This window comes from Oreochromis aureus, linkage group 3, assembly GCF_013358895.1.
Source record: "Oreochromis aureus strain Israel breed Guangdong linkage group 3, ZZ_aureus, whole genome shotgun sequence".
Taxonomy (NCBI): domain Eukaryota; kingdom Metazoa; phylum Chordata; class Actinopteri; order Cichliformes; family Cichlidae; genus Oreochromis; species Oreochromis aureus.
The window spans coordinates 56,925,680-56,951,404 of record NC_052944.1 but is presented as its reverse complement, the minus strand read 5'-3'; the positions used below and the strand labels follow the sequence as shown (position 1 = coordinate 56,951,404).

At 40.6% G+C, this 25,725-nt stretch overlaps 1 protein-coding gene across 2 annotated transcripts in view; it reads left to right on the top strand.

Annotated features, from left to right (window-relative positions):
* rbm46 (RNA binding motif protein 46) overlaps positions 1-22,538 on the top strand; it is a 41,089-nt gene extending 18,551 nt beyond the window's left edge. For both annotated transcript variants that reach the window (XM_031747869.2, XM_039605294.1), the window contains exons 8-11: positions 7,309-7,508; positions 10,111-10,213; positions 18,980-19,244; positions 20,195-22,538. In XM_031747869.2, the coding sequence (XP_031603729.1) occupies positions 7,309-7,508; positions 10,111-10,213; positions 18,980-19,242 (566 nt within the window). In that variant the 3' untranslated portion in view covers positions 19,243-19,244; positions 20,195-22,538. The remainder of the gene's footprint in view (positions 1-7,308; positions 7,509-10,110; positions 10,214-18,979; positions 19,245-20,194) is intronic.
* Positions 22,539-25,725: the final 3,187 nt, after the last annotated feature.

Below are 25,725 nucleotides of genomic sequence, written 5' to 3'. Positions count from 1 at the left end.
TAACATAATATGCACTGTTAGCTGATTATTTACCTGCCGCATTAACGGGAGAGGATGTGCAAACGTTACCGCTGCTGCTGGGTTGAGATTCACGAGTCCAGAGTGGAATTAAAAACACGACATTCATTTAAGGTTATCGCGTGTTTTGTGAGCAAATGCTTTTGCATATTCGTAGTGTTTCCTCCTTTAAATGAAATATCTACTTTGCAAGTATTGCAAGTTGCCCTGTTGTCATCCGTTCTCGTAAAGTATAACCAAACTTTTGAGCATTGGAGCCGCTTAGGCGCCATGTTTCCTGCCAGGTAAATGACACTCTGCAACATGGTGATGTCATTCAGGGTGACTGGAATCGATAAGGGAATCGTTTGCAAAAATGGCAAACAATTCCAAGGAATTGAAACAGTGGGAACCGGTTCTCAACAAGAACCGGGTTTCGATACCCATCCCTAACCAGGAGTCTAAAGGAAAATTGATTGAGACTGAATCAAGTATGAACGAAGAAGAAACGCAACATCTACAGTGCTTTGCTGACTTTAAGGCAATTGGAAGACTCTATAATGTCTTCAAGTTAACTCATCGTTCAACCCAGCAGGAAGATGCTGCTGAAAAGGATATGATACCTTCATATTACTAGAATGATATAAGGGGTGTCCATATTTATAGGCTGCATCCTCCTGAGGACCTGGCCTTCACAGCCTACGTGAGCTGGGTCCTGCGAAGGCCGGGTAGGCCGGAAGCGAGCGGCTGTGAAATTGGACAGTCTAGCCTTCAGTTTTGGGTCACCAGCTGTCTCAGTGGAGTATAATGAACTCAGCCGTCTGCTCCTTTCTATCTAAAATATAACGGACTGTGGAGTAAATTCTCGACCATCTCACACTTCTGTTTAATCAGTTTTCCGTTTGACGTTTATTCAGCTGTGTGAAAACTATAACTTTAATGTCAGCCAAACCGATTTACTCAAGAACAAATAAAACACTAAAAAAAGCCAAACAATATCATTTTTAAGTTATCTAAGTGACTTATATTTCATGTTTAACCTGAGTTTCAAAAGACCACGGTGGGTTTGAAAATGATTTGCAGGGAGTTCGCTGTTATCGCCCTGGCTAGCTTTCGAGCTGGTGGGTAACAGACATCTCTGACAACGTCGGAGCACTTTTGCAAATATGTCATATCTTGATAAACCGAGCAGATATTTGAAGTTTACACAGCTACATTCTCGCCTGAAAATATCTTAAAAGTTTATTTTGGCCATTGTTGGAAACTGGAATTGGCTGGGCCGCACTAAAAATTCTGGGATATGGTGGGCCACGAAGGATACACCCAACCCATCCTTCAAATTCGGGGAAGAGGACGCATTTGTCGGCTGTATTCGGAGGAGTCTTCGTCACGTCGCTGGGACGTAATCGGCCTACAAATGCGGCCTCAGGAGGATGCAGCCTATGAATTTGGACACCCCCATAGAATGGGTCTAAACTTGCTGTCTCTCAGAGCGACCTTCCCTCATGAGCCTTCATTGTGGCAGCACCAACATTCTTGTGCTCTCTCTCCCACCTGAGCACCACAGTACCCCATCACTGCTCACTCCTTTAACTCTTTACCTAAGTCAACTAGAAGTAAACCTCGAAACTCTCTTTTTGAACTGAGTGGTTTCTGTTATATTTCAGGCTTCTTAAAGACCAAAATGACCGAGTGTCTTTACAAAAACCCTTCTAATGGTGTTTAAGCCACATCTTTATTGATACTGAGGAGTCTAGCTTGTTAAGGGTACAGGGGAGGTTGTCACATGTCCTCTTAGAGTCGAAATAGAGTCAAAACTCCTCCGAACTCACCTCTTCAACAAAGCCTTCAACCTTTTAGGTTTCTTTATTTTTTATTTTCCATAAAGGGTCCTTATGCATATTTAACATTCTGTCTGTTAGAGCTCGGAGCCACTGACTTTGATCAAGGTTTTTGGACTATGACTGGTTTCTGGATGTTTCCAGGCCTCAACTAAAGCATTTTGGCCATGGAAACACCAGTTTCACTTGACACAGACACCGATATCTGAACCACTGACTTACTGGGCAGTCTGTTAGTGCAATTAACTGCACTACCCATATTGTTTGTCAGATAGTTGCTTTAAAGTGGTCCAGAAGGCACAAACACTGTCTAGTGTTCCAGTTCGGGCACCTTATTTAGCTGAAGAACTCTGTTTTTGATATTTCTGAAGTCTATTACATTCACCACCTCAGCACTGAAAAAGCTCACACTCTAACTCATCTTTGTGTCGGATAAAAATGGTGTATTCTGTACCTCTAAGATGTCAGCCTGGCCTCTTCAGTTTTTTCTTTTTTTTCTTCTTTAAGATGGAAAAGAAGCAATAAAAATGGAAATATGGCTGTTTTTAGATTCCAGTATCCAAGAAAATCACCATCCTCAGTTTCCGTCAGTCTGACAGACAATAAAAAAACAGCTGCCACATTAAAAAAGAGCGATATGACCACCACAGCTACAAACATTATCACCACGGACAGTGTCCTGCATTAGTGACCGTGACGGTGTCTGTAAGTCGGGCTGACCTGTGTCACCCAGACTGTAGATAATGATGGATACTGTGGCAGGTACGATACTGTTTAATTCACATTAATAACAGCGCCCCGCTTCAGTTTCATTCAGATAATGATCCAAACGAGCTTCTCTTAAATCTGTCTTACCACATATCCCCATCCATCATTTTCTCCACTCGGCCTCCGGCTCGCAATGAAATCTGCCGTCTCTCTGTACATTCTCAATTTTACACCCTCAGCCATCAAAGAGACATCTGAAATGTAACTATAACTTCTGCCATCACGACCCCCCATCATCGCTTGGATTGATTCGCCTGAGGAGACAAGTCTCACAGAATTCCTTCACATTGCTTCTAAAAAAAAAAAAAAAAAAAAAAGGTGTTTTTATTGACCTACATGATTCTTTTAACATTCTTTTTATTGTCCTCAGCCTTTGTTATCATTGTCTGTGATCATTTACGCATCATTTACCTTCTACTTTTTAAATTGCTTTATTTTTTCTTCTTCTTGTTTTTAATTTTAACATTTTATGTTTTCTTTTTACTCCTCAGCCTTTCTAAGGCAACAGTTAAGTGCTGGAAGTGCCACAATATAGTGACTCTCACCATTTGTTGTGTTGAGATGGAGTGAAGAGTTGTAAACATGTATGAGTGTCCGGTGTCATGGAGACCTGGCATTGTATGGTTCATTAAGAGGCTGCACAATGACCCTCATCTGATTGCTTCTGCTAGCCCATTCTGTCTGGCTTCAAACAGGTGATTTTTGCATAAAGTAGGTGTGCAGGGAACAGGGTGCTTAATAAATCTGAATGAATAAAACTCCATGACTCATGACAGCTGGTAAATTTAGAAATGTCTGTGTTATCCACTTAACAAGTCATCTACTATTTCAGGGTCCAAATGCTCCTTAAATTGCCTAAAACAAATGCTGAGGCACTGCTAAGAGTTAAAAATAGTCCAAATTCTGTTAGCGCCAATGAAACGGGCAATTTGGTTCTCCCAGGGTTTACAGGAAAGATTAGCATCCAGACATTTATGAAAGTAAGCCAGCTGGCTAGTTTCCATCTAAAGATAATATACCATGTTAGGACTGAAGGATTTCTATTTAAAAAAACTGGCAAGCAAAACTAAAATGTAGAGCACTTCTACAACTTCCTATCAGTTTGGTTAGTTAACATATAATGAAGTGCTGCTAGGTGGCTAGCTACAGAGCTATGATTAGGTTAATATAGAAACGCTGTCGCAGGGCAGATGTAGAGTGAGGGTTAAACTGTTCTCGCTCGTTCATGCTGAGGGGAACACGGCAGAAAGAAAACTCTGAAAATTGACCAAACTTCAACCAAGAGAACATCCAAGACGATCGATCCACAACATGAGGTTGATCGTGAATATGTTGCTGCGTGGTTCGGATTACTCGCTATGGAAAAGTCCTGATCGAAGCTTAATGCTCACACTCAAATCTGAGCAGGCCCGAGAGTGATTCTTTTCTGAAATGCTAAAATATTCACTGTGTTCGGTGTTTTTAAACCCTTAAAGATGTGCTACACACAAACGGTGCTAATGGAAAACTTCAGAGGGCGAGAATGATGGCCGAATGATTTCTGGGGACTCATCAAAGTGCTGCTGCACATTAAAAAGACAAGAGCCTTGGCACTTACCAGGCGGATTACGCAACAACTTGAAAATAATTAGTTCCATAAATTAAACTAAAACAATAAGATGAACATGAGATCAGTTTGTCGGAGCGGCTTTAAGTGAGGCAGCAAGATGAGGTGCACTGACACAGATGTGCTGATGAAAACCCGACGGACTGCTGAGCAACCGCTTTTCATTTATTGCCACATTTCCTTCTTAGTCCAGCTTCAAACTGTTGCATAATTGAAAAAAAAGCCTGTCGATAGAAAGCAATTAAAGTTTTTTTTCTGGGTTTTGATTTGTCGCCCGATAAACTGAGAGTCAGTGAGGGAGTAGTTGAGTGAAAAGTTGGGGAAGATGGAGCAGTGCTGAGTCAGTCACACTTTATGATCGCTGCTTTAGTGATGAGATGAGCCCGGTTGTTACTGTGCTGAAGTCAAAAGTATTAAACTCAGTGAACCGTGAGAAGAGCTTGGCCTCTGGTAAATGTAGCCCAGGCTGCCATCACCAGGGGGCAGAAATGATGCCCGTTCAGCATCATCACTCCACCCTTTATTCTCCAAGAATGGTCTCCAGTGGAGACTCCTACCTAAAAACAGGCTTTTTCTGATGGTGCTCATGGGTTCCCAACTCTAGTCTATGTAACAGTGAATGAGGCCTAAACAAAGAAGAAATTCACCATAAGTACTTTTTAAAGTGTTTCCTCAGTTGACCTCTGTGCCAGAGGTTCAGAGTTGACTGGCCCACCCACAACAAACACTTTGTGGTAAATATATAAGTAATAAATGTTACACATCAAAAATAAACCATTAAACAATAAATGTAAGAAATCCATCTTATTCACATTCACAAAAATAATTCCTGCTCAAAAATGGGTTGGAGGAAGCAAAAGTTTTTTAAATTCCTACCCCTATTTTACTCATCAAATCTATCTGTTGTGGTTATAGACTATATATAAATATGCATATCTAATACACGTTCCTTAGTTATGTTAATGTATACATCTTTTTATATATGTCCATAATTATTGAACTCCACCTGTTCAAAGCTTTTGCTTTTTAACCTTCAGCCTTTTAGAGCTGATGAGATATTGCTGTCCCCCTGCCAGGAGGGGGAGTGAACACCTGAATTTGTGAACACAATATAACAATAACTTGAGAATAAGTGATGCAGGATTCTGAAAATCACAGACAAGTTCAAATCTCAATGACCTTGACGTTGAGTTCAAGGTCTTTTTGGAAATCTACTAGAATTTACAAATTCATGTCATAGGTGCATCTACCAGGAGGCTGAGGGGCAGCACTGGCTGCTCCAGTATTTTAAAATGTCATCATATTGAGTTATCCATATTTAATGTACAGTACAACCATTGTGTCCCCCATGGTTTTGATATATGGATGAGACAGGGTATTAAATATTTAAACTAAATTTTGACACTCAGAAGCTGAATTGGATAAGTGGAAGAGGATAAATGGATTGATTTAACCCCACTTCATTCATTTGGTGCTTTATAAACTTAGTTTTGAAAATTTAATTAGAAAAACTTGATGTATATTTGGGAATCTTTTCAAATTCTCCTATAGACTATTCCACAAATAAATTTGTTGAGTACACCCATGTCCCCCTATAGACACATCCCTGTATGTCGGTATCACTGTGATAAAGTAGAAATTTAAATACTTTAGCAAACTAAGGAGTGTGTTTGCACAGAGCCTTTTTATTAGTGCAAGATAAATGATGGGTGGGAGGGGAGTCGGTTAAAACACACAAAAAAAGCTTTTTTTCACCTAAAGCTAGTTTACAAAGGTCATCTTATTAGGGGCACTTATTGTCTTTTCAGCACTAGGGATGGGTACCGGTATCGGTTCTGACATAAACGGTAGTAACCAGACCGAAAAGCAGCGCACATTTCGGTGCTTTATTTCAGTGCTTTTTTTTCCCTGAGCTGTGATGACCTTAGATTTTAGCCAATCATTTTACGTTTCTGAGGATAGTAGGCGGGGCCAGGTACATACGTTCTTTTAGAGCAGAGCTACAGATTAAAAATGCCCAAGGCGAAGCGGTCAAAAGTCTGGCTGTACTTCACAGCAAAAGATGCAAACTCAGCAGCCTGCAACAAGTGCTTTAAGCTGATACTGTGATACTGTCAAAGGGGGTAACACCTCGAATCCGATGAAACACCTGGCGACGCATAGCGTTTTTTTTAAAAGCCGAGAAATGCGCCGTATTTGATAGCTTGCTGCCAGACCAAAAGTGGAAAACAGTTAAACATGAGAGGTTTTTGGACCAAGTTAGTTTTTTTTCCATTGTTTTAAGCACTGCTTCCAGCCAAGAGTGATACCATGTATGCCCCATAGCTGCAGAAAAGGCTAACATTGTTATCTTTTTACAAAAAACAGCTGAACATGAGAGGTTTTTGGACCAATTTTGTGTTCTCCATTCTTTAAGCACCGGTTTGAGCACCGTTTAAGCACCGGCACCGTTTCAAAAGTACCGGTTTGGCACCGGTATCGGATAAAACCTAAACGATACCCATCCCTATTCAGCACTAAAGGGTACACAGGGCTGCTGCTGTGAAGACTTGAGAGACATTTTCTTTGGCTCTACCTGAGTTCACCGCCTTTTTGCGAGGCTGTGAAATCAGCAGCAGCATCGACTACAACAGCATCATCTTTTCTGCTGTGGTGTTTTCAGTGTTTTTGTTGAGAAAAGTAGGATCCACTTAAGCTGAATCTTTTAAGACCTTTTTATTCACACATGCTCCTACATGGGTTATACTGCGTTCAGTCGAATTTCACAACAAATGTTGTGAAACGCTTACACTGTCCAACATAAACAGCGCCATTTTCCCGCTGTTTTCCACTCCACAAGAGTGTTTATTAACATAAAAATAGTAGCAGAAAGAAAAAGTTTCACTTAGAAAGGTCAATGTAGTGTTTTGGGTTCACAGGGTAAGTGAGTTTACTGGTGTACATAAATTAATAAGACAAATTGCAAGTTAAAGCTTACTCATTGTGATGTTGTTCTTATACTCTGTGAGGTCTTAAAGAAGTCTTATGTACCTTGAGCTGAAGGAAGCACCCATCTAACTTAATGCTGCTCCCCTGTATGTGTGTTTGTACCATCAGACGACCTGGAGCGCTGCATGTACCCCCTGCTGCCCGGCACCCCCCTCACCGCCACCAGCCTGCTGTCGCTCAAGCAGAGTCAGATCAGCTCGGCCGTCAGCCTGCTCGACTTTTACTGCCGCAAAAACTGCTGGTTGCCCCCGGAGTACTACCTGTACTCCACACCAGGGCAGGACGGAAAGCTGCTGTTACTGTACAAGGTTTCAGACTGACTAAATGTTAACACACAAACATAACACTTACATATATATGTTCATGTTAGTCTAGTTTCTCTTGCAGATCCAGTTAATGACATTCAGAGCTGCTGCACTGACATTTTTTACAGTGAATTGGATCATGTAGCACCTCTTCATGTACTGTGTAGATAAGTGTTAGCTAGCTCTCTATAAAAATTAAATGTTAGTCATACTTCTTCACTTTGTGTGATTACACGATTGACTTATGGCTAAAATCGATATTGTTTGATGTTATCTACAAAAAAATTGTTGTGGCTCATGTTAACCAACTAGCATTTCCATTTGGATGTCATTTTGTTAGGTTAGGAAGCTAACTCCTTAGTCGCCTAGCTGTAACTTGGCTATGCTGCATGATTCTAGTTACAGCTGATTTGCGAGTTTATCTGTAAATACTGCTGAATTTCCTTCTTCACTGGTATTAGTTTAAGTCTGTTGAGCATATCTGTAAAAGGTCAGCTAAAGTACGAGATCAACCCTGGGAGTTTGGAGGAAATGGCAAATCACAGGCTAGATTTTTGATAAATGAATCATATTAGCAAGCATTAGCCAGAACAAAGCTAGCTTAGGGTTAGCTCGGGATTGACCCTAAAAGGTAAACACTTCGCTTCATAAGTCAGTTTTCCTGCTGATGTTTACACTAGTTTTCCCTCATAGCTCAGATGGGCTTCATTAAATAAGTGAATGACTTTTTTCTGGCTAATATTAGTTAACTTTAACATATCTGCTAACATGAACAAAATACCAATGTAGCACCTAGTAGGCTAAGCTTGTGGACTGGGTGGAGACGAGTGTCAGGGTTGATTTGTGGCAAGAGTGGAAGGAAAGGTTTACAGGATGGCAGTGAGAGCTGCTGTGATGGAGGGTGTGGAGATGTCAGCCCTGACAAAAAGACAGGAAGCCGAGCTGAAGATGCTAAGGACAGGATGAAAAGACTACAAGAGGAACATCAGAGGAACAGCTCATGCTGAGTGGTTTGGAGGCATAGTTAGAGAGGCAAAGCTGAGATTTTTGGAGATGTGCAGAGGAGTATTCTAGCGATAGGGTGAGATAGAGGCAGATGATTGGCTATGGGTGTCCCCTAAAGGCTGAAAGAAGAATCAGGCATTTCGTTTGTGCTGTGTTTGGGATCTTGGGAGGTCTCTGCTCAATACTGTCTAACAGCTGCTCACCTCACTGAAAGGAGCTCCTGGTTAACTTGTTAACATTCAGCAGAAACAGATGTGAGTCAGCCTCAGTCAAATGGCAAGTGGATCAAGTGGATTTACCTGCGTAACACTATTTATTATATCATTTTATGAGTTGGCGATATGAAGTTGGTCTTAGCGATGAAGACATAAATTTTGGCTCCAGTATTAAATATAAATTCTTACCCTCCAAATTATGATGTAACACATTTGACAAACATCTTTAAATTCAACATGCTGAAGTCAAAGTCAAAGGGAATTATACGTCTTATAAGGCTTATAAGAGATATATTTTTATTATAGGAATATATTGTTTGTATGAAGATCACTTGATTGTGTTAACTGTTCTTCGTGTTATTATGTCATGTGTGTAGTTGTCGACTTTTCCGGAAAATAGGTCGATATTTTATTTAATTCAACAGGGGAAATTATGGTGTTGCAGCAGCAGGATAATGAATAAAAATGGTAGAGTCTACAATAAATAAAGTAAAAAATTAAAGTGCTAAATTTTTATATGGTACAACAGTGATAAAAAATAAAGGGAGATTGTGCGCACGAGCACTGCAGACTGCATTAATGCATAAACATGTACTCCATAAATCTCCATAAACTGGTGTGAGAAGGTGTAATAGAGAAATATATGTTTGTCTGTAACCGTGCATAACGTTAATGACGCAATATATACATAACTTGACCATACTGAATTATTTATAGTTTCTATATATCTCATACATATGATTCTGCTGCAGGCACAAGGATGGATTATTTTACAGGCTGGTGGGAAAGGTTTGGTGCTCCGGGCTGTAAAGTCCACAGCAGTAAATTATGTACATCACAGGGCTGATTTGCAACACAATTATGTACATAGATGAGAAATATTTCTATGTCACTCAGTTTGAAGATTTAAAAACATGAATAAATTGGTATTCAGTGATTTTTTTTTTTTACTTATTACGCATTCTTGTTTCAGTGAAGTCTTACATATCATGGCCATCTGTAACATTATCCCAGTATAACATCCAAATTCTTCCTGCGTTAAGTTATCAGCATATTCTGTAGTGTGTGTAAGAGGAAAAAATTCAGCAGTTCCATTTAAAGCTGACTTTTAAAAAAACAAACAAACATTTTTTACACCCTTTCACAAGATGACAAGTTACAGGAACAATCATAAAACCAGCCTGTTTTTCTTCTTTGTTTTCCAACGATGCAGTTGTGACTGTGGCTGACCCCATTAATTACCTCCGCGCTCTTTGTATGTCATTTTTTTCAGTGAAACGATTAAGTGTTTGTTTCTACATAAATCAAACTCTGTGTGTGTGTGTGTGTGTGTGTGTGTGTGTGTGTGTGTGTGTGTGTGTGTGTGTGTGTACGTGTACATGTAGGTGGTGATACAATCCACACGAAGGACGTTCATCCCTGACAAGCTGTGTGTGCTGCTGGATGATGCCAAGGAGCTTGCTGCTCAGACCACCCTGTGGAACCTTGGTACTCCTCAACACACACACACACACACACACACACACACTGTAAACAGTTTTCATGTGAATAAATGAGCAGCTTGTGCCAGACCCAAACACTGCCCAGCCTCCCTGGGAAGGTATATGCCAGGGTGCTGGAGAGGAGAGTGTGTTGAGTCGAACCTCAGACTTGGGAGAAGGGTGAGGACCGCTCAGCCCCACTCTTGGTTTGCGTTTCTTCCAGTCAGTCAGACTCATTTGGAGCGTGCGTTGGACGTCACCAGGGCTCGTCTTTGGTAACAGTTCACAACTTTAATTGGACAGTAACAAATAATATTTCAAAGAAATTTGTAATAGCGATGTTTCTGACGATATAGAAAAAAGTACTGAACAGTGTTTTAATCGATGCTTCTAGCTTGGCAGGCAGCGAATGTAAGTTAAGAAATATCGTAGGTAGTGTTTTCTCTGGAAATTTTAAATAAAAGTGTAAAAGAAATTGCGAGCTAGTATGAAGTTAGATCAGCCTTTTCAACCAGCTGCTTAAAGTCCCACCATGTAAACACATCAGTGATTTCCATCCACTCTTTGCTCTTCCTGTCACGTGGAGCGCAGTTAGCCAGTCGTTTGTTTACATTTAGGTCGCACATGACCAGCTGCTAGCATCTTCTCCTTTGTAGCCTGGATGTAGTCGACAGTGAAACACGCTTGTTGCTTCCACTTTTATCAGCAACACTTTTCTTGTATAATTTGGAAAGTATGTTCTTTGTTGGAAGTTGCTGAAGTAATGATATAACACGGCCCTAATGGAGAGATTCTAGGTACAGTCAAACAAGCAGACGGTCTGCTTTGGTTTTGTCAGGGTCACATCTCCTGCTGGTCGTCAACGACCTCTAGCATTAAAGCAGCGTGTAAACGACAGAAAATACGGAAAGAAAGTCGAGGTTTCTGGTAAAACTTTGCTGCTTTCCAAGGTCCACACACAGGAGGATCAGCAACACTTTATAACAGTGACTAACTTTAACCCTCCAAAGCTGAAGGACATGCCGGTGAGCCCTAATTACATGACTGGTTTAAGATGATGTAGCAGTGAGATGAACCCCCGCTAAGTCTCCGTTTCAACTGTTGCTGAAAGTGCAAACTTAAAATTACATACTAGTTTTCAAATTTTGTCAATGGGCCAAGTAAAACTAGAGTTATGATAATAGCTTGCAACATGCTTTTTGACCCTGTGGCACAGACACCCACGTTTTTGAATGTGATAACCTGAGACTGAGGCGACTTATGACTTTTTTGATACCATTGGTGCATCTTCTGAAAATTAAAGACAAGTTATGAACCTCTTTGTGATCTTGACTTTGAGTTCATGGTCAAGGAGATTTTCTGGAAATTTTCAAATTGACACCATAGGAGCAGCTGCAAGGAGGCTGAGGGGAAGCTCAGAGAGAATGGTAAAATCAAAAGTAGTTAAAAACAGACAGTTATACTTTTGACCCCCAGAGCGTTGAACCACTTGATCACAATCCCAGCCCCATGTTTTTGGATTGATGTGTGTGATTGGTTGGTCTCTATGTTGGATTATTATCGGCCAGTCACGCCTCACAGCAGCAGTGCTAACATCTACTGGGTTTGAATCCACCGTCTGGCCGACGCCTTTCTGTGTGGAGTTTGGATCTGTGTGGGTTTTCTCCGGGTACTCCGGCTTTCTCCCACATGGCTTCAACCAAAGACATGTAGTTAGTGGGGTTAAGTTGACTGGTGATTAACTTACATGGAAGCTGGGATAGACTCCAGCCCCCCTGCCAACTTCCTCTAACCTCTTTAGAAAAGAACAAAAGTAAAGACAAAACGAGTCTAAAAGGCTGAATTACTTAGCCTGGGTCAGTGGACGGGCTGTTGTACAGTCCGAGCACAAACGTGTAGTTTGAAAAAATGAGCAGCAGTCTCAGTTTTTGCCCTTTTGTCCTTAAAAAGCAAACAACGTCTTCGCTTGAGCAGGCGAGTCACCAACTATCAAATTAAAGGCAGATCGTGTTTAATCTCCCAACAGCATCACAGACGGGAGGATTCATGAGTCACGCTGATGCAGAGGATCTCAAAAGGAGGCTCTCTCACTTTAATGGCTGTTTTAATGAGGTTATAATAATAAGAGTACTCTCCATCATCAGTATTCATACAGCAGGACTCCTTTCAGCAGCAGAGCAGTGTGCTTTTTGCAGTCTCACCATCATCATTTGTTTCCATTCACGTTGTTGTCCGGGTTCCTGCAGGGAATTAAACTGTGACATTAAAATAAAGGAAAACACATTTCCTGTAATTGTGCTTTAGGAAAATGCATTTGAAGATGGAGTGTTTTAAAAATGATGCTTCATAGTTGTCGCCTTTTTCATCCTGCGCCCTTCATTTTAGAGCATAGTAACATGGATCAACACAGCAGGGGGCGGTAACACTCACACTGTGAGCATAAAGAGAAAGCCAAGTGTGCTCCAACCTTTTTAGCTTACAACAATAATTGATGTGGACTTTATTAATTAATAAACATTATTACAGAACATGTGCAGTGAAATATTACATCTGCCTGGATTAGGACGCTAGAATCCATTTTGGTGTTTAATTTGTATTTTACATGTTAGAAAAGCCTTAAAGTGACTGAGATTTTTTTAAACAGTGCAGGAACAATGTCTTAATTTTTCATTAATTTAATATTTATTTAAAAACAAGTCCTTAGAGATTTAATTGTCTTTATCTAAGTGGAATCCAACAAATAAAACCACACCATTAAAACCATTAAAAATGAATAACAGACATGGGCCAAAAAAAGACCAAACAAAAAACACCAAATTCAGCTTTTAAAATAAAAAGTAATAAAGAAAAAATGTAAAATTAAACAATATATTTTTATTATACAGTTGTAGTATATTAGTATTATTTTAGTTTAATAAAACTATTTAATTATAATGTCATCAGTAAAATGAGCCATGTTGTTATTTGATTGATGTTTTTTCAGTTGTGTTTATATCCAGAGTATTTAAACTGGCAGTACTAGTGTACCTTACAGTGAGACGAGTATTTTGAGCGTAGCCACTGATTGGCTCATGGTTCAGGACCCTGCAGGGGCCATTTGGGCGGGGTTCTGATGCCCGGTCAGCTAAAAGCTGAAGGAAGGCAAGAAGAAACGTGGTTGTTTCCCCTGAGAGGAAAAAGCTGCTTGGCAGTCATGCTGTGTCGCTCCAGCTGTCGGAGGCTGAACTCTTTCCACCTGCAGCTCCCTGCGAGCCAATCGCAGCGCTGCCTGTCTGAGCCAGCGTCTCCTGAACCCTGAGCGCAGCAGCCACACGCTGCAGCTTTGAGAGGATCTGTTCAAAGTGAGATATTTAAAATCAACACCACCTGCAGACTGCGGGGAATAAAACTTATCAGCTCTGTTAGTGAAAATGTTTTTCCAGGTGTTTTTAACAGCTAAAAAAAACAAAGTCTGCAAGTATTTTATATACATATATATTTGAGCAAAAATCAGACAAAGTTAGGAAAAACCATTTAATGGTGAAACTTGAAGGGTCAGTGAAAACGGTTGTAGATTTGCATGATTTACAGTTCAGAATAAGCCTTCTTTAAGCAATACTGGGCCTCTTCTCACTTTAATGCCACCTTGATTGGCATTAAACCTGTAAACCTGCTGGTGGGCATCACCCCTCTGAATTTTTTTTTCACCCAGAGGCACCCATCCATCCATGGTGATTAGCTGGATAACAGAAGCAGTGGTCTAAGCAGATACACCCAGACCTCCCTGTCTCTAGCTAGCTTGTCGTCAGCGGCTGACACGGCAACCTGAAGCGTTCTTAAGCCAGCTGAGGGCCATGCTTCCTTTCAGAGTGTCTTGGGTCTGCCTCGGGGGTCTCCTCCTGGGAGGACATGGCTAGAACATCTCATTAGATGCCCGAACCCACCCCAGCTGGCTCATTTTTATAAGTGAAAGAGTAGCAGGTCTACTCTGAGCTCGAACCTGTCTCAAAGGCTGAGCCCTGCCACCTGTTAATGGAAGCTCGTTTCTGCTGCTTTCACCTACCTTCCCATTTTTTTCTTTAGTCTTCACCAGAGCTCCTCGTTACTCCTCGGTTTGGGGCAGTAAGTCAACCCTGAGCCAGAGTGGGTACTCCACCCGTTCTGCCCATAAAGTTATGAACAGAAAAATGTGTGAGTTAGTGTGTGTGAAGCAAGCTCTCGCTGCGGTTTTACAAGGACTGAAGGTAGGTACAGACCAGATACCTCATTCTGCTGAGGCACCACAGGACATCCTGAGGAACACCGTCTTCTCCAAGTCCACTAAACACATGTCAACTGGTTGGCCAGACAACCACGGACCCTGAAGTACCTTTGAGAGGATAAGGAGCTAATACGATGTCCACGAATAGGACAAAAACCACAGTTTTCCTCCTATATTCAAGGCTGGAAATACCCATGACCTCAATCTTTTTTTTCGTACTGCTGCTCTCAGGTGAAGTGATTACTAGTTGACGATAGTGTGAAAATATAATAGAGCTCGAGTTTCTCACTAAATGTGTCTCTTGTGGTTGGAGCTTAAAATCAGATTTAACTCGAAGAAGTCTGGACATGAGTGTGAGGATGAGGAGGAGAAGGAGAAGAAGAGGCGATTTTTAAAGCACCGAGAGGCTGAAATACGATTCGGATGTTTTTCTTAATTGACTTCAGGAAGCAGGCTTACGTCCCTGCGGTTTGACATTCGGACCAGCACAGAACCCAGACACAATTAAAAATGTTTTCTTTTTGCCTTTTGAAAACAAGATGTTGTTTTTAAAGAGTGCAGAGCAAAGCTGGGAGCGCCCCGGCGACTGGACGCTTTTAATCAGCCTTACTTGCACTGAATCCATTTTTTAACAGTCTCGCTGCTCCACGGGGAGCCTGAGATCTCTGTCCATACTGCATCTCCTCCCCTTTCTCTGTAGCTTCCTTCATCTCTTTTCAGGCACTTCAGGTCACACACAGTATATAAATATATACACTGCTTAGAACATTAAGGGGATGCTTAAATCTTGCATACATTGTGCAACTTTAAAATTAAAAGAAAAACCAAAGTCAGACCATTACTGACTCACTGCTAAACTGGTGGTGCGGGATGATGGCTGGAAGAGGCAAGGCGCCATGGCGTCTCCAGACTCGTCACATCTGCCACATGTGCTCAGTGGGAACCTGCTCTCCCCTGTGAAGATAATGGGGCACCACTAGTCCTGGTGATCTCTGGGGAGAGACAGTCAAACAGTAAGGTCCCACTAGAACAGGGGTGTTGGACGAAGGAGAATTTCACTGATCCGGTCCATCTTAGATCGAAGTGGGCTGGATGTGGCTCATGATGTTTAAATGAGGATATCGGGGCCTCACTAGAGACGGGTCAGAGACGTGCGCGAGTAGCCCAATGGTGTAGAGCTCTGGGACTGTTCCCTCCTGCTGTTGCGCTGAAGCCCCGTGATGGCTCCATCCAGCTCTCCTCTGGTAACGGCTCATCTCCAGATATCACCTCCTCACTCTTGACCCAGAGTGAGGAGGAGACACAGCACACCTTCTTGCCTTGTTGCACTGATGCATATTAGTGTGGCATCATGGAAGAGTCGAAGTACTTGTTTAGCCGGAATGGGCGTCAGGTACCGTCTTATGCCACCAGCAGTAACAGAGACACTAACACAAAGTAGAGAGAAATCAGTCAGGAGGGATAAAGAGAGAGCAGTGATCTGTGGCCACCACCTCCTAAACCAGTTGTCCCCAACCACGGACCACGGACTGGTCTGTGAGTCGTTTGGTACCGAGCCGCAAGAGTTGAGGCTCGGGGGTAAAATTTATGGTTTTCAGGGTTTTTAGTGTTTTTTTGGGGTTTTTTTGTCGTTTTTATCTTTAACTCGGTTTCCCTGAGTCTTCTTCCGTGTGTTAGGAATAAATCTTTTTTTTTTGGTACCGGTACTGGTTTTATTTTGTTGTATTTATCTGTGACACCTTAAAGGCCGGTTCGTCAAAATATTGTCGGACATAAACCGGTCCGTGGCTCAAAAAAAGGTTGGGGACAATGTCCTAAACCATTCCCTTTTTTGGAAGCAGCCTCTCCAGTGCATTCTTACTTTTATTTACACCAAAGCAGGTGAAATATTCATTTACAATAGTGTCTGCTTCCTGACTGAACAAACTGAAGTTTAACTGGCTTTGTGCTGATGACAAATTCTTTCTGTTTTATATTCTTTCAGTGCTCGTGTTTTTCTGTTTGTCTTATTATTATTATATAAAATGAAAAAGTTCAAAATGGATACAGCAATAAAAACACAACTATCTGTGTTATGTAGACATCTCAAAGTCTCAATATGTACACAAAAAATGCAGTTTAATTTCATTGTAATAACTTTGCCTTGCCTTCATTATGTGTAACAAGGTAAAAAAAACTGCTGCTGTAATATTCATTGGCTGTGTGTACTACGTGGGTTAGACCAAACTAGAATACGGGTGACTATCCTTAAACACCATAAAGCAGCATAAAATTAAAGTTAGTAATGTAAAAAAAAAAAAAATCAGTGGTTTTCAAACTTTTTCTGCCCTAAGCCTGTCTGTCTTCATATCTGAAGAAAATAGCATCTCTTTGTTGGGGCTCTAAAGTTAATTTAAAATCCTTTTTTTCCCCTGCCAACAATTATTAAAACAAGATATTGAGAAAAAAATAATATTCTGTTTTTGCCTTTCAGCACATACCTTTTCTTTACCTTTGCCCCTTCATAAAAGCCCACATTGATTCCCCTCTGGGCTGCGGCGTGTTTAATTCAGTTCACTTTCATTTACTTCTGCAGTTAAAATAATATTGAAGTTCAAAAAAATCGACTTAATTGAAAAAAGATTTTTTCTTCTTCCTGTTATTTTTTTTAAAGTTTAAACAAACAGTGTATTTATTAAACTGTCATGAGTCACGTCACATATTTGTGATCTCACTGTTAGCCAAAATAATTCAGACTATCATTCGTACCAGACTCGAGCAGCAGATGGAGACACTCTTGCACATCACACCTACAATTCTCTTGCTTTGCAATGAACCCAACTGGCATGCGACCCTCTTCCATTGTATGACACTTTCTCACAGTTAACTGTCTCTGCGTTACATGCTGCATCTTCTACAGTTCAGTTCAGTTTTATTTATGTAGCGCTAAATCTCAGCAACAGTTGCCTCAATGCGCTAATATGTAATCATCATTAAGTAAGACAAAGAAAATGGAGAAAAACCCAACAATCATATGACCCCCTATGAGCAAGCACTTTGGCGACCGTGGGAAGGAAAAACTCCCTTTTAACAGGAAGAAACCTCCGGCAGAACCAGGCTCAGGGAGGGGCGGGGCCATCTGCTGCGACCGGTTGGGGTGAGAGAAGGAAAACAGGATAAAGACATGCTGTGGAAGAGAGACAGAGGTTAATAACAGGTATGACTCAATGCAGAGAGGTCTATTAACACATAGTGAGTGAGAAAGGTGACTGGAAAGGAAATACTCAATGCATCATGGGAATCCCCGGCAGCCTACGTCTATTGCAGCATAACTAAGGGAGGATTCAGGGTCACCTGGTCCAGCCCTAACTATATGCTTTAGCCAAAAGGAAAATTTTAAGCCTAATCTTGAAAGTAGAGATAGTGTCTGTCTCCCGAATCCAAACTGGAAGCTGGTTCCACAGAAGAGGGGCCTGAAAACTGAAGGCTCTGCCTCCCATTCTACTTTTAAATACTCTAGGAGGAACAAGTAAGCCTGCAGAGTGAGAGCGAAGTGCTCTAATAGGGTGATATGGTACTACAAGGTCATTAAGATAAGATTATTTAAGACCTTGTATGTGAGGAGCAGGATTTTGAATTCTGGATTTAACAGGGAGCCAATGAAGAAACGCCAGTATAGGAGAAATCTGCTCTCGTCCCTGTCAGCACTCTTGCTGCAGCATTTTGGATCAGCTGAAGGCTCTACAGGGAGTTTTTGGGAGGACTTCCCTGTCGCCAGCTGCCAGTGCTTAACTAACCTTAATTGATTGTGTAATGTGATCTCAGTGTTTCCTGTCTGTCTATGATTATGTGCTGGCTTCAGACTGGAAATGGCTCAGCTCATAACCTTTAATGACAGCTAATCATTTGATGAGAGCGGGTGAGGGGAGCAGATAATCTCCGTGCACTGCTTTCAGTTCACTCAGTTAAAACGAGACTACAGTGCATGAAGGCCTGCAACAGGTGGGATGGTCTTCAAACCCACCCCACCCCTCTACAACCCTGACTCTAACAAGAAGGCTGTATGGAAGGACCAAATAACAGTAGTTTATAAGATGCACATAGATACATCTTTGCACCTTTCACTTTTTTATCTTTTTGGCTCACTGGGTGCAAATGCAGTAATCGACCTTTGAGAACTACAGATACAGTAAATAAAAACTAGAGCGAAACAATAAACAAATAATAAGATCTTAACTGAAAGAAGGCAACCAGCACAAACTGATTTCCCCTCTTTCCTTATCTCCCTCTGTCAGTCCTCAGTCTGTTCCAAATGAATCCTAAAATTCTTTTTTACAATTTATCTTTTCCTTAATCTTTTTCTCTCTTTTTTGGCCAACGTTTACATCTAAATCCATGTATGGAAGTGTGCATCTTGTGATGAATGTAAGACCTTTATGGTTGATTGCTGGAACATATATAATTATCTTCAGTGGGTGGCTTTTATTCAAACTGTGTGTTTTGAGAAGTGCTTTACAAATAATATTTTTCCCCGTCTCCTCTTTTCTCCTCCAGACTTTTCTTTTCTGACCGGAGCATCCTGTGACTCTCCCAGCAGCAACTCTCCTCCTCTCGCCATGTCCCCGCCTGCTGCCACTGTCACCACTCCAGGGGTCCTGACCTGCACCAGCCGGGCCTTCGCCTCCTGCCTCCCTCCTCCTCCTCCTCCTCCTCAGTCCCCGTACCCCCTCTCCACCCTGTCTTCTCTCTCCTCGCTCACCCCTGCCGCCTCTCCGACTCAGAGACTCTACATCAGCCCGCAGTCGCCGTTCTACTGATGGTGAGACTCACTGCTGCACTGAGTCTCATCGAGGAGATACATACTGTCTCTGAAGACTTTTTGTGTCCTACTAATATAAGAAAGGTTTCCAAGGAGACAGAGTAAAGGCGGTTTGATTTTATGCCCTAATTCAGTATAACTAATTTTATTTGACATTTTTTGTGGTTTATTTAGTTTTGCACTTCAGAGCATGTCTTCTTCAAAACATCTGCTTTTGATATGGCATATAGATACACTATATGGATAAAAGCATTCATTCATCAAGCTTCACATTCATATGAACTGAGTGACTGATGTTGGATGAGAAGGCCGAGCTCTCGGTCTCCTCTCTAATTCCTTCCAAAGGTGTTGTATTGGGATGAGGACTCTGTGCAGGCCAGTCAAGTTTATCCACACCAAACTTGCTCGTCAATGACTGTATTGAGCTTTCTATGTACATTGGTGTGCAGTCATGTTGGAGCAGGAAGGGAACATCCCTAAACTGTTCCCAAAAAGTTGGGAACATGAAACTGTCTGAAATATCTTGCTGAAGCATTAAGAGGCTTGGGTGCAGCTAGGCTATGGAAACCTCTTCTAGCAGAAGCAGTCTGCATGCGTAGGTGCTTGATTTATACATCTGTGGCGATGGAAATAATTGGAACGCCTGAATTAAATGATGTGGATGAGTAAGTAAATACTTTAGGCCATGTATTGTATAATGAAAGGGTTTAGTTCTTTTGGCAGATGTTGTATGTAGGTAATGTTTTCATCTGTGCTACAGATGAACCAAAGGTCACTGCATTTCATCATATATCACTTTAACAGTGCTTGCCAATAACCGGTTAACGCAGATGTTTCTATGAAGTAACACTGTGAGCCGACTCCAAATAGCCCATTAGGAGCCAGGAGAAAAGTTGTATACATATATTTTTGACGTCTTTTGTTTACTGTTTTGTCTTTATGCCCTCCAGTCATTTTCTGCCGGAGGTGTTTCCTCACCTGAGGGTCAGAAGTTAGAGGAAGATCCACAGGAGGAAAAGTGCGAGGAAGAAAAGGCAGGACTGTGTTTCTTACAATTACACTCCACACGGTGTAATTGTACATTGCTAATGGGCCTTTTTACATTAGAGCCTCTGTTATGTTAACTTTCGTCGTCCTGTTATGTTGTGAGGGAAGGGGCGTAGTCACTGTTCTGTCATCCTCTTCTTATTCTAGAGGAATTTTTGTAGCTGCCGACTTCCTTCACAATCCAACTTTAAATATGGAGCTCCAAAACAAAAGACCAGTTTCTTCTTTTCTGTTTTTGTGTGAGCTGTTTTGCACCCAGGCTGGTTTTAAGAGTTTAAAAAAAAGAAGAAAAGCACGAGGAAGATGGAGCCTCTGCAACAACTTTTGTTGTTTATTCTCATTTAAACTGCATTTAGCACAAACAGAGGCACAGTTAGTTTTTCATGGTTTAGTTTCACATTTGTGCTTCTGTAGTTGTTTAGTGTTCATAAAGAAAAGTTCATTTTACAGTAATGAAAAAAGCAACGGGGGGGGGGGGACGTCCTTTTAAAGGGTTGATCTATTCAAAAGCAGGCACCTGAGTAAATATCTCTGGAAAAATTTTTTTTCCAAATTTACAACTATAAAGCAGACAAAAATTATAAAATCAGCATTTTTATTTACATTTACAAAATAATTAGTTGTTGCATGCCTTAGAGATAATATTGATGGTATTTCGTTATTTTCGAAGACTTTCATTGTCATTATGGGAACAGTTTTGACCTTTAATTTATGGGGGTCCTTAATTAATGGGGAAAAGGTAGAATAATCAATAAAAATCCATAACATAGTATTTTATGTTTTAGAATTTGTCTTTATGGGACCTGAAATTCACTTGTTATTGGTAATTACGTCATAGTTTAGGCCATTTTTCCATTACAGGTAGTATAAAAAAGTTAATTAACTGCCAACATAATCAGCAGATTGATCAGTATAAAAGTACGATTATTAATGGTAGACCTACAGATAAATATTCTTCCATTTGTTTTGTTCTTTTTTTGTAGACACTTTGGAATTCAAAAAGGATTTTCTAGAAATTTTATAATTGTTTAAAGATGATTTTACAGGAAATTGTTACAAAATTACAGATTTTGTATAAATATTTTGGAGATGAGGACATGCTGTATATGTTTTCTTCTTACAGTTTTACATTTTTAAAGCAAGCAGAATTTATAAATACTTTTTTGCTGTGCCCTGGGGGAGTTTGAAGTCTAGAGGAGAGGGTTGTTCCTTAAAAAATGAATTCAAAAGCACTGAAAGGTGAGTTTGACAGTTTGAAATTCATCGTTTTTAAGATCAAAGTAACAGCGGAGTGTTTTTATGTTCATGTTTTTTTTTTCTCTTTCTTGATTAGTTTGACTGATGCATGTTGTTTGGACTTTAAATGTTTTACGTATTTACAGTGACTGTGTTTGCGTAGTTTTACTTCACGTTCATTTTACTCTGTCCCTTGTTTCATACAAAGCTCCTGACACATGTTGCTCTGCTCGACTGATTTTTAGGAGAATTTGTGTTTAAAAACAGAGCGAAGATCCTGTTTGTGACAGAGAATCTGAATATTTTTAATGCATGTCAGAATATTCGTCCCAGTTGTCGTTTTAGTGAGATCCAAACCAGACTGCAGACTGAAATCTTTTCAGTCGTGAATAAGAAAAGCAGAAACAGTAGTGATAGTAAGGCCAATTAGAAATCACGATAGTGTGTAAAAGAACAAATCTTAGTTGCTCCGAATGTTACCCTATTTATTAAAAACAGATATGAAGTATTTCACAACGCTCAAAAAGTAATGAAGGGTTTGCTTATAAGCTTCCCACACGGTTAAATTTCAAGCACATGAAGTCAAAGAGTTTTGTGTATTCATGTGAATCTCTGTGTTGTAGTTCAATCTCAGGAAACTTGTTTCCAAAAATTAAACACTGGGAGTGTGGGAATTAAACTCTGCCACAGTTGATTCATTTACACCTGTACCGTTTTTGGTCTACGAAATGGTTGAATAGTATAAAGTACAATACTATGCAAAAGTCTCGAGTCACCATTCATTTCTTTATATTTTGATCCAAAGAAGCCAGGCTTTCTTGAATTTGAAAGTGGGTTTGAGCACTGGTTCTTTGGGTTTTGTAGGACTTTCTGTAGGCTGCTTTTTCACTCATTCAGTCCAGTCCAGTCTTTGTACCTGACTGTTTACAGAGAATGTTTCTTGTCTGTTTGCTTGGCCACTTAACACTGATCTATGTGTCATTCAAACATTAAAAACCACACCAAACTCAAGGGATTACCCAGTGTTGTGTCCACACATGACAGAAAGCTAATTCACACAACTAAATCAAAGAACTAATTTTAAATTATACACATTTTCTACTAGCACCTTGTTACAAAAACACATTGTTTGTTCCCATTTCTGTAGTTGAATCTTGAGAAATTCCAAAGATAACACAGTTTGACAGATAAAATTGAATTTTTGCACCAACAAGGTGATTCCGAAAGAGCTATTAGCAAAAAACCTGGCATATGTCAGCATGATGTGCAGTGTATCCTTAAAGAAACTGTGGAAACTCGAGAAGTGGAGGACAAAAGAAGTGTGAGGCCTAAAAAAAAAGGATCTACAGCAGATGAACAGGAAGTCATGTCCTTAAGGAAATGGTCTCGGTGGAAGAGTGGCAGTAAGGCCATTCTTTAATCAAGGGAAACGGAGAAAAGGTTGAGGTGTACCAAAATTAACAAGAACTGGACTGAAAAATCAGCAGCAAGAGGTCTGATGGAGTGAAGAGTCCATATTTGTCATTTTTGGTTTAAAGAATCGTTAGGTTGTATGGAGGTGGTCAGCAGAGATGTACAACAGTGAGTGTCTGCAGCCATCGGTAAAGCATATTGGAGGTAGATGGAATTATGAACACAGAAAAGTACTATCACATTATAATCCACCATGTATTAACATCTGGAAAACATCTGATAAATACACAGTGGAACACTATCAGTCATGGATCGGCCTCCCCAGAACCTGGACCTAAACGTTATTGAAGCACTGTGGGATCATCTCAACAGAGAATAGAAGAAAAGGCAGCCAACATCTAAAAAGAGCTTTGAATTTCCTTCTAGAAGCTGGAGAACTATTCCTGAAGATATTACAAAGATCACTTGCATGTGTTCATGTTTCAAATTTGCACTGACATCAATCATAAACTTCAGTCAAAGTGGCTTACTTTCAAGTTGGAGATAATCAGAGGTGATGGAAGAATGGAGTAGAGCAGGGCGATATGACCAAAAATATTTATCACGATATACATTTGAAAATTTGCGATAACGATATAACTGACGATAAAATTGACACTAGACAAAATACTTTACAACTCCACAACTTTATTAGTGCAAAAAACCCCATCAGTGTATTTTCACTTAAACAAGCAGCTGTTTTTTTATGTGCAATAAAGTTATATAAAAATGTAACAGTGCAAATTCCTTGCTGACAGTTTAACCAAAAGGCATTTCCAGTGGAAATTGGCCGACATATCCTCAGCACAACCATGTATAATATCCACAAAACTTAAAAAGAGGTCATACACACACAATACGGTAATATTATGTTGAAGCACAGTACGTATCACTCCGCGAGGCTCCTGCCTACGATAGCCGTAATGCTCTGACAATCCATCAAGCAGTGCGGCTTCGTAGCTTAGCAAAGTCGTACTAAAACATTTGACAGATTTTCGAGCGCTGTGTACCACATAGAATCGTTTCGAGGTCAGTAAACACAACCAGAATTCATACATAAGGCACACGGGATTATAAGGGGCAGTGCCGATTTTCAGAAAAATCAAAGGATTGATTTTAAGTGTGCCGTATTTTCCAAACAACACGGTAATAACGACGGCCCGCTAGCATACGCTACCAAAAATAGTGCTTTGTTGTGTATCTGACGGACGAAAGCTAAACCAGTTCCACACCACTGAAGTTGCAGCATTTTTACAAACCAGTTCTGGTTCATCCGTTTCATTTAACGATCCACTTTCGCTCTTCTCATTCTGCGTCGCCGCCATGTGCGTATGTAAACATAGACACTGCGCATGCGCGTTTTACCCACATTCTATCGCGATATTTCATTTTCCTATCGTTGCCCAACATTATACCGGTATTACCGTGAACGGTATGATATAGCCCAGCCCTAGAATGGAGTCTACTACACCGCAAACCCAGTGTGTCCAAGCTGGAAGCCAGTACAGCTGGTCAGGAACACGCATGTGTGTGTTGTTGGGGGGGGAGGGCGGATTCAATCCACTAATGTTTTTTGAAACAAGAAGAAGACTCTAGAAGAATATCATGGCTTCTCCTTCGATCACTGTTCTCAGTGGAAAATATAACGCTGGTGTTTTATAGAGAGCTGATGTTCTTGAAGATGGTTGTTTTCATTCAATTTCAAGTCCAAAGCTCTAATATCTTGGCTAAGAGTTCCTGTTCAGTGTGCTTGTTGTCATTTAATGTAATCCCTTTTGAGCTCTCCACATGGTGTTTGATATAAATCAGTTTTTTGGAACACACCAATGCAGTCTTCCATTAGCACTTGTCTTATGCACCAGGTTTGGCTCACTGCAATTTGGCCTATTAAACACAATAAATTTCATGCTGAAGGGGCAACATTTTTGACCCTTCAGCATTAGATGGCAAGGCATCCAGGTGATTACCTTCAAAGGGGAGATTTAATTTAAGACTTCAGATTTTGGTTCGCTGAGCTATAGATGTTTTACAACACACCTCATATTTGGCACCCTGAAGCTTAAACGGATATAAAAGATCTTTGCTGAGCTGGGATGACTCAGCATCACACAAAGTGTTCTGTATATTTTGTAGGAAAAGTAGCACTAGCCTTTCGTGTCAAACTAATGTATACAGACTTCCATCAAGATGGTTGTTTTGACCCCTTGAAAGCCTGCCATAGGTAACTAATGAAGCTCCTTTTCTGTTTTCTGTTTTCTGTTCTCCTTTTCTGTGGTTTCTGTTGTATTTCTGGTGTCTTATACAAGAAAATTTCTGAGTTTGTATCAGATGTTAGTGACGGTGGTCTGACCGTGTAGCTAAATCCTCCTGTTCTGCCTGCTAGCCATTGCCTGAGCTGTAAACTAAATCGTCAGCGGACCACAGCAGATAGTTTTGAAATTGGAATTTGGCAAATCCCACACATCTTTGGCTCCCTGAAAGGCATGTTTACCTGCATATTGATGGTATTGAACGAAATCTGAAGCACAAATGTCGGAAACAAAAGCCAAATTCTTGTTTCTTGTCTTTAGATATCTATAGACTACTTACTTGATGACTTCTTACACATGTTTTTCTTTTTTTGGCATGTCTACTTGGTTTTAGATCATGCAGAAGAAATGCCAGTACTGCTTGAACTAAAGCAAAGAACAGATGAACAGTAGTTCCTGTCTTTTCAGTTTCACTGCCTTTGGATTCTTGTTTTCCT